Source organism: Meleagris gallopavo, chromosome Z, assembly GCF_905368555.1.
Source record: "Meleagris gallopavo chromosome Z, MGAL_WU_HG_1.1, whole genome shotgun sequence".
Classification (NCBI taxonomy): domain Eukaryota; kingdom Metazoa; phylum Chordata; class Aves; order Galliformes; family Phasianidae; genus Meleagris; species Meleagris gallopavo.
This window is the reverse complement of record NC_139435.1, coordinates 27,958,090-27,967,783: the sequence shown is the minus strand read 5'-3', so window position 1 is coordinate 27,967,783 and position 9,694 is coordinate 27,958,090. Positions and strand designations below refer to the sequence as shown.

At 39.7% G+C, this 9,694-nt stretch overlaps 1 protein-coding gene across 3 annotated transcripts in view; it reads right to left on the bottom strand.

The window, feature by feature from the left end:
• Window positions 1-4,518: 4,518 nt before the first annotated feature.
• The window catches only part of RIC1 (RIC1 partner of RAB6A GEF complex), a 50,432-nt gene continuing 45,256 nt past the window's right edge, over window positions 4,519-9,694 (bottom strand). For all 3 annotated transcript variants that reach the window (XM_085212614.1, XM_085212612.1, XM_085212613.1), the window contains exons 23-26: window positions 8,865-9,059; window positions 8,138-8,315; window positions 7,070-7,258; window positions 4,519-6,744 (exon numbers count right to left, since the gene is read on the bottom strand). In XM_085212614.1, the coding sequence (XP_085068740.1) occupies window positions 6,459-6,744; window positions 7,070-7,258; window positions 8,138-8,315; window positions 8,865-9,059 (848 nt within the window). In that variant the 3' untranslated portion in view covers window positions 4,519-6,458. The remainder of the gene's footprint in view (window positions 6,745-7,069; window positions 7,259-8,137; window positions 8,316-8,864; window positions 9,060-9,694) is intronic.

Here is a 9,694-nt window from a genome sequence, read left to right as displayed (position 1 = left end):
AGCAAGACACGGTAGAAACTTCTGCTGTTTCAGTGTCCATCTATTTCTGCATTCAATAAAAGCAGATTCATCTTCTGCTACGTGGTTTCTTGTAAAATGTAAAAAGTGTTACATGTGCTACTCCATGAAATGAACGCAAACCAGATGGTAATTTTAAGGACTGCAGTGCATAAGAATAGTCTTTGTTCTTAATGGGACAGTGAGCAGCTAGTTGTTTGGAAATAATTCATTTTACTTGCACTTCTTAGAAGCTTATTTGCTTTGCCTTTGTGCTAGAGATCTTCCCTAAATTTTGAAGGATTTAAGAATCTATTATTTATTAACATATATCACTCTGGTACATATCTAGAGGGAAAATTAAGCAATTTATCACTTTAAGCGGATGTTTTCACGGGAGACCTTTGTGTGTTGTGATTATGCTTTGTGTGCTGTGGTTATGCAAACTAATGCAGCACCAGAGTATATCACTGTACTTTTACATCGTGTGTCTAGAAAATATGCATTAGGAGGAAAAAGATAAGTTCAGTGAACAGAAGATTTTCAGGTACCATACACAAAAGAACAGACTGTTGAACTAGGTGGAGTTGTTCTGTATTAGAAAAACATGTCTTCTACTGTCTTTTCAATTTAGGTTGGATTGTAGGCCTGCTGGAAAACACTAATCAAGTAGACAAGATCTAACAAGCCTATACAGACCTAATTAGCATACGGGACAGAGCTGTTGAAGAGTTTGCATGCGTGGCAATATTGTTCAGTACTTTTTTTCCTTGGGGTCTGAGTGTGATTTGATGCTCAGTAATGGTCTGGAAGAAACTGGCAGGATGACCTGACTTAGAACCTGATAGGCAGCATGGAAAGAACTGTGGGAAATGAATAGCTCTAAATTCTATCACAAAAATATGGTCAGAGAATATAAAATTGCTCAAGTAAGTGTGACTTGTATTTTGAACACAGAATGTTCTCAGCTCATGATACAAAGCTCTGGGGCTGGAAGAAAGGGAGGGTGCAGATAGCAGACAAAATGTAGGAAACAAGCATGTTAAGCAACTGAAGAACTACATTAGAACTAGAGCCACCAAAGAGGTGTAGTCTTAGTAACTGGGGGCTGCCTCCTGTGAGACACTGAGGCCCCCATTTATCACCCAAGTAATCTCTCCAGGAAGGTTCTCTGTCTGCCATTGGCACCAAGAAGAGGCTAAGGGAAAGTGGGGCAGGGAAGTTGCCCCAAGTTATGGAGGGGCTGGAGTTCAAAGAGCTGCCTCTGAAAAACAGCCACAACGAGTTTGAGAGCTTGTGAGTGATAAGCAGGGACCAGACCTATAAAGGATATCTGATGGTTGGCGTCTGCTACAAACCTTGGAGATCTTCAGAGTTTTCTGCAGTCTAACCTCTCTTCTGAAAATGTAGATAATAGTATACAAATGCAGTGTCACAATTTGTCAACGCAGCCTTTCAGTACCAAAAGGGAGCCTACAAACAGGAGGGGAATCAACTCTTTGAAAAGGTAGATAACAGCAGGAGAAGGGGAAATGGTTTTAAACTGGGAAAGGGAAGATTTAGGTTGGATGTCAGGGGGATGTTCTTTACAGAGAGAGTGGTGAGGTGCTGGAACAGGCTGCCCAGAGAGGTTGTGGATGCTCCGTCCCTGGAGGTGTTCAAGGCCAGGTTGGATGGGGCCCTGGGCAGCCTGGTCTAGTATTAAATGTGGAAGTTGGTGGCCCTGCATGTGGCAGGGGCTTGGAGATTCATGATCCTTCCAACCCTGGCCATTCTGTGATTCTCTGACACAACATCAGAAGGTCTATACGTGGCCCTTTTCCCCAGTTCAGTGTTCAAGTATTTGGATTATTTTTCCACTATTATCTAGAATTCATCTTACTAAGCACTAGTGTCCTCCATAAGTCTTAATTCTGAGCTGTAGGGTGGAAGAGACAGTTATGAGATGGTTAAGAGTATCTGTGCACTCTTTTTTTCTAAGTGCCTGGGCCACTTACTTAGAGTGGAAGCCACATATATGTAGGTCACTCTGAAAGTAATGCCTTGTTATTTATTCCCATGGAAACTACAACAGATATAAAGAACACAGTTAGCACTGTTAGAGAAAATTCTCAGCTACAAAACACTACTTTTCAACGTAATCACCACCATCAGATATGCATTTTCTCCAGCAGTGAACAAAAGACCTCACAGGCTGCACTCATCAAAATCTGCACCAGCGGAGATGATGACCCAATGTCGCTGTCGCCATTGCTGAAACGCACCACCCATCACACTCTGCTCACATCTGCTGTTTGTCTCCAGAAATGTTCAGCAAGCATCAGTGAATGGCAGTGGGTGCCATTTTCTCCATATGGAAGAATCCAGTGACACAACTTTGCTCCATCCACTCTCCCATGTCAGACACCGTTCTGTCAGAGTGCCCCTCTGCTGCCATCTATCACATTGGCAACAACACGGAATGGAATATTGGTGGGAAGGTTCCACCTCTACTGCTGTACCACCACCACTTGCCTCTGACACTCCTGACCGACAGAATAAAACAGGAGGCATTACTTTTGGAGCAGTCCTTGCAAAATAAATATATAATATCGTTGATGCATATAAGCAATAAAACATTTTTTTAATTATTTTTTTAATTAAAAGAGTAACAAACTAATAAAACTAGTGGGATACATAGCCTTGTTTTCATTAAACTAATGCATCAGTCTGGTTCAGTGGCAGTGCTGACGGTTCTGAGTGAGCTCTCAAGGTGCTCCTCAGAGATTTTTGATGAAATTTTTGTCTTCCTGTGCTTCACCCTTGAAAATAGTTCACAAATGTATGTACTGCCAAAAAGCAATGACATGAATAAGGCATAATTGTGAAGCGAGGGATACCTCTCTCAAGTAATAAAAAACTTAATGGAAGACAGGTAAAGAGCCATGATGAAATTTTTGAGTTGAATATCTGATTGCAACTCCATACATTCCATTTGAAAATTTGCAGGTCATAAATTTGTGTTAACTGTGTCCTCCCAATCCCAGCTTCAGCTCACACGGCAAGCTCGCACACTGACGTTTGGTTGTTGTAAGCGATGGGTGTGTGCCCAAGGCTGGGCTTGACAGGGCAGAGCCACTGCCTTTACAGTACGGGGCAGGGGGTGGCTAGAGGATGGGCTGGGCCAGGCTGCATGCAGCCCATGTGCATGGCATGGCTGTATAACCTGGATAAACAAGGTGAGACTCAGCCTGCTAAAATGGCTGTTTTCTCCTGTTTAATAACAGGTCATAGCTCTCACTTGTACATGACTAAACCTCTGGTGGTGGGTTAACCTCATCTGGTTGCCAAACTGCTTGCACTCCTTCTCCTCAAACAGGACAGGGAGAGAACATATGAAGAAATAGCTTCAGGATTGGGATGAGGACAGGGAGATATCTACCATTACAGGCAAGAAAATAGACTTGACCTAGGGAAAACATTAATTTATGGCTAATTTAAAATAAAAGGTTGATGAGAAAGAGATAGGACTAAAAATACCTTTCTTCCATCCCCACCTTCTTCCCAGGCTCAGCTTTACACCTGCACATTCCTAAGTCTTCTACTTCCTTCTCTCTTGGCAGTGCACACAGGGCTGGGGAAGTCTCTGCTGCACCTTCCTCACTGTGGTTTTCTCCTTTTTCAATGTGAGGTCCCTCCCACAGGGTTTCGCTCTTCATGAACCACTTCAACACAGTCCTCCTCTTCACAGGTTAGTCCTCCAGGAAAAGACTGCTCCACAGTACATGATCTACTCCACTACACCTGTGCTATCCTAGCCTTTTGGGAGCTTGCACCCAGCATGGGCTCACCACATCCTGCAGTAAGCAGCAAAGCCTATCCCCTGGCTCTGGCACAGGCTGCAGCATGGATCTTGACTCTAAAACAGTCATCACTGGGATGTACAGAGCCTGCTCCACCACATGTATGTCTGGGGCTGCAAGAAACCTCTGCTCCATGCCTGGAGCACTTCCTGCTCCGTCTCTGAATAGCCTCTTAGGGCTGCAGAGCCATTTCTGTCTCGTTTTCCCTGTTTTATCTCTCTCAGCTGCTGCACACTGCTTTTAGCCTTTCTGCGATGCTATCAGAGGCACTATCACCATCAGCGAAGGGCTCAGCTACGGCTAGTGAAGGGTGGGATGGAGCTAGAAGGAGTTGGCTGTCTGACAAGAGGGGAGAATCTTGTTTCCACTCACAGAAGCCACTCCTGCAACCCCCTCTGCTATCACAGTCTAGCCAAAATACAAGTTAATACATTTGTTATCAAAACACTAGGTTTACTTAACTTGAAAGATGCACCAACAAAACAATGTTTAACTTAGAAGCCTGATATTGTTTTGTAAAACAGTTCTGCAATATACATATGATGCAGCACACCACCACAATTTTCATCAGGCATTTTCTGTTAGAGTTTACTTTCTCCAGGACAACAGGCTGGAAATTGAGTAAGGATCACTACCATTAGCTTGAAGTGTGATTTTCCACAGGAGTAACTTTACCAGGTAAAGTTGAACGCATTTGTCTTTTAATTACAGTATAACAGCAGTGGAATTGAAATACAAAATTAGCACATGATTTGCATAGAGATAATTACTACTGGAGAAGTACAAACTGCTAAAATTTCACAACTAAAAAGATTTAACTGCTAAACAACAGTAGCACAGTAGTAAGATATTTAATATCAAGACTGTGTTTTATCAGTTAATGTGTTTGTTCACTTGTACAGATCCAAACCTGAACAGCAGAAAGATGATCAGGTTGGGCTTGACCTACAGCATTACCACAGAATCACAGAAAAATATTAACTTGAAGCACAGTTTTTATTTGTTTAACATGAAAACTTATAGATTAAATAGTGTTTTTTTTTTTTTTTTTTTTTTTCCATAAACAAAAAAGCCTTCTAAATATCCCCTTAAAACAACAATGGATTCTGATGTCAGATCACAACAGGATTGTAGGTCCTAGTTTGGAAGGAAATATGGTGGATATTACCTATAACCAGTAGCTATAATGCAGACTAAACTTAATGCTGGGACTCCTGAACTGGACTTCTTTGCTGTAACTTTGATATTAGTTTCAACTCTTAGGTGAAGATTCAAGCTCCATTCACTAAACCTCCAGCTCTCCAGGTAATACTATTATTGCACTTGTACTGGTTGTACTGGCTTACTAAAGCCACTGTAAAGCAACCATTTATAATTTTTTACATTTTAAAGCACTTGATCTTATCTGCAAAGGAAACAGAAAAATAAAACCACAATTTATTTCAACTTAAATGTGAACGTTGTTAGTTTTCAGGGCTTAAATGGATGTGTAACTACACTATGAAAGCAACAGATGCTGCAACTACCCTATGATGGCTTGTTTGGTCCATGTCAGTAATCAAGTGATGTTATAAAAAATAAACTAGTTTATTTTGTATAAAATGAGCAATGTTGCATTTTTGTTCAGATTGCACAGTACAAAGAAGCTAATATCTAAATTAATACTGTTACAGGTAGTTATTACATAGGGACAGCAGCTAGAAAAAATAAGTACCTCAAAGCAACAGACTTCTGCAGCCAGCTTTTCATAACGTTGTATGAAAGTTAAATAAGTCTTAGTTACAAGAATGCATATTATAAAATGTTTGAAAAAATGTTTAAGTATGAGCTTTTAAACTAATTTTTCATAGCTAGAGTATATGATGAATATTTACATTTAAAAAATCCATTTTTCAGAAAAGAATTTACAATAAAATAAATAACCTTCAGCAATCCCTTAAACCCAAGTATAAGATCTGTAAGTGGCAGTAAAACAAAAAAAAAGCCACCTTGTGTCTCTGCTCAGTAAAGTATGCTTCATCCAGAAAGAAGTGCAACTCTGCTTTAACTTTACTAGGAATCTAGAAACATGCACAATACATATGCGTACCTTCAAATATGGTACAACCTTGAATATTTGTACAAGAGTCATTCACAAAAAACATACAATATATTTTACACTCCTTTCATACAAAATATTGATATCAAACCAATTTGCATTGATCAGACATTTCTTAGGCAGGCGAGGTGGGAAGGAGAATAACGTTCAGATTTAACCTCCTCTTTACCTTATAAACTCAAGCAAAAAACACTGTAGTAACTTCTTCAGAATATGTTTGTGATGTAGAAGGCCTTATGAACATCAGCTGAACCTGACAGTGTGTGTGTTCACTGTCCCTCAGCACTATTAAGTATCAAAACCAAAAGCTCCAGTCTGAAGATTGCATCAAAAAAAAAAAAAAAAAAATCTACCTTCTTCTGACGTTACCAGATGAAACTGCTTCTTAGTTATATTATCCCCAATTTAAATTTGAAAGATTAAAATATAAAAAAGAAATCCTACTCCAAATCATGGAAGCATGTCTAGAGCTGGTTTGCTTCCTCTCAGACCTGATGTTTGGGAAGTAGTTCATTTTCCATTTAAGACACAGTGCAGTCATAACTGCCCTCTTGAAATGATTCCTCATCTTCAGTCTTGGACTTGTCCTCTTCATGTCTGCTAGCACTGCTATTGCTGGCATCACTCTGAGGATTAATGCCATGGCTAGACGAAGTCCTGCTCTCCTCAGCTCTGATGTTTGCTTGTTCTGTAACCTTAGAGGGATTCACAGGCTGAAAAGCTTCAGGCTGTATTTGCTCTTCTGCTATTTCACTTAGCTTCTGGATCTGTGGTTTGATGACATTTAGAAATGGCTTGTACCCAGGGCTAGAAAAATAATGGTATGAGAAATCTTTAGTGAGTTAATAATACTACTTCTGTTGAATGCCTATAAGCATTTGCTGGGAGATGTTTCGTGTAAAAGATTATCTTCTAGCACTCTTCCTCTACAGTACCTGAGTAGTTTTTTTTAAAGAGCAAAAAGGTTGACCCCAACTCTATCAAGTGACTATCCATAAATTTATTGCAAAAGTGTTTTTAAATAATTGTATATCTAAGGCTAAGATAATTCCAACTTGGTTTTTTAGGCATCTTACTGAGTATCCAAGCATCCATAAATGGAATGAAAATCAAGATGGAGAATAACACTTACCAATCTGTAGATGCCCATTTGTCAACAGCATACAAACCAGTCTTGATATTCTGACAGATTTCTCCATCAATGTCTGAAGACTGCATTACACTGAAAACCTGGTTGATTACTGAAGATTCTCTGAGGATAAGACCTATGATAATACACCAATCCAAACATCCTGCTTCCATGAAGATATGTAGCAAGTACCTATATGGAGAAAAGCAACCTGCTGAATTACCAAGATTGGGAAAGACTTCCAAGATCATCTAGTCCAACCATCCAACTACCACCAATATTTTCCCATTAAACCATGTCCCTCAGTACATCTAAAGAAACATCTAAATGTTTCTTGAACACCTCCAGGGGTAGTGACTCAATCACCTCCCTGGGCAGCCCATTCCAATGCATAACTACTCCTTCTGTGAAGAAATTTTTCCAAGTAGCTAACCCCAACATGTGACTTGAGGACATTCCCTTTAGTCCCATTACTAGTTATGTGGGAGAAGAGGCTGATACCCAGCTCACCACAACCTCCTTTCAGTTAGTTGTAGAGAGCAAAAAGGTCTCCCCTGAGCCTCCTCTTCTCAGGACTGAACAGTCAGTTCCCTCAGGCACTCCTCATAAGACTTAGACTCTCACCAGCTTCACAGCCCTTCTCTGGACACACTGTAGGGACTCAGTATCTTTTTTACAGTGAGGAACCCAATTACTTGAGGTATGGTCTCACCGGTGTTGAGTACAGGGAGATGATCACCTCTCTGCTCCTGCTGGCAACTACTTCCAATACAAACCAGCATGCAATTGGTCTTGATTAGCAGGACACACTGCTGTCTTACATTTAGCCGAGCATCAATCAGCATCCCTACATCCATTTCTTTCACAGTCTTCCAGTCACTCTGCTTCAAGCCTGTAGCATTGCTTGGGATTGTTGTGGCCAATATGCAGGACTTAGCATTTGGTTGTGTTGAACTTTTTACCCCTCCAAAGACAAAATCCTGGCATGCGAGTCTGTAGACATTTGTTTCTTTCTTGTAATGCTGAATACTGTTCATTTCTAGTTTCAAATGCAATGAGTATTTAACTTACCTCAGCTGAACTTGTGACTTGTGTGGCCCTTTACTAGCCAGTTCTAGAGAAAGATGTTCAAGCTCTGACTGTGTTAGACTTGGACTGGAGAAGTTTTCATCCACCATGGTCCAGTCACCATCCACCATAGAACTTGTTTCAGTCAGGTCTGTTGCTGAACCAATGCTGCATTCATCACCTACCGAATACGTTCAGAAACAAACAAACAAACAAAAAACACATTTACTTTACTAAGACTCAGTATTTCTGAAATACTCCCCATAGAAATTATTGAGTAATTGCAAACCACTGTATTAGTTATTTATGAAATTACTACTAGAATTCACCCGTCAATATTTAAGGATTACTGATTTAATTTCATGCTAAATGCTTATCAAAGTCCTTGGAATGCAAAGATCTTCATCCAGATCAGTAGCAGACAGCAGTACAAGATGGTGCAATGAAAAAATAATTTTTCTTCTCATTTAAACTCTGTTTTTTTGTTTTTTTTTTTTTGAGTTACACAACTTTTACTTTACTTTTCTAAAAGTCATGGGAAAAAAAGAAACGATATGAGACTAATTTTCTTAATTTTTCACTATGTTCTCTTCCTTCTCCCCACAGCCCAACATTATTTCACCCGCTGCGAGAAGCAACAATACAGCAATCACATGCAAGTACCAGAATGTAGATGCAAGACTTCCAGGTGCATTTTTCCAGTGAACAAACAGAAGGAAGTGTGACTAACCTTTACTGAGCAAAGGAGAAAGGAATGCATCTTGCATGTGTGGTCCATGGGATGAAGCTGTGTCCATCTCTCTCTGAGAGGAGCTGATAGTGCCAAGCCAGCTACGACTCCGAGGTGTATTTGAAACCCCTGTGTCCATTTCCATACTTACAAAGGTGTCTGCTGACTGAGATTTTAGCAGCTGTTCCCCCATTGCTGAAAGAAAAAAAAAAAAAAAAAGTAATGATCAAAAAGAAAATGTGTAAAGTTCCCTTCAGGTATTTCAGGAAGCTGTAACTTGCAACTAAATCAATACTCAGTTTGTTGAACTCAACAAAATCAAAGAAACATAGCAAGTTCAGGTATTTCAAGAATTTCTAATCAGTTTTTTATATCCACACTGGCATAAAAGAACCATCAGCTAATACGGTATTAGCAACAACAGAACTAAATAATGGTGCTGCTACCACTAGGAAGAGGAATACTTGGTAGTGAATATCAACTCTGCAGTAAGAAGGTAAACCAGTGTACTGAGAGAGTAATAACGCAAAGGAGGTTTACAGCAAGCTTTCAAACTTCTAGTCCTCTACAACATAGAAAATTTTAAAGATGAGGAATGTTATTTTTTTTTTATACGAAATAATTAAATTCTCATCTAAAAACTATGTAAAAATGTTGCTTTTTAGAATGTTACGTAGCAGTTACATATCAGCAAGCAATATCTCAGTCCAACTTACCATCTGCACAAGTGATATCCATTCCAGTGCACTCAAGAAAGTAAGAAACCTCAGTAGATCAGACTGAGTAAATCAAGTAGATTTACCTCAGTAAATCAAATAGAAGGGATGAGG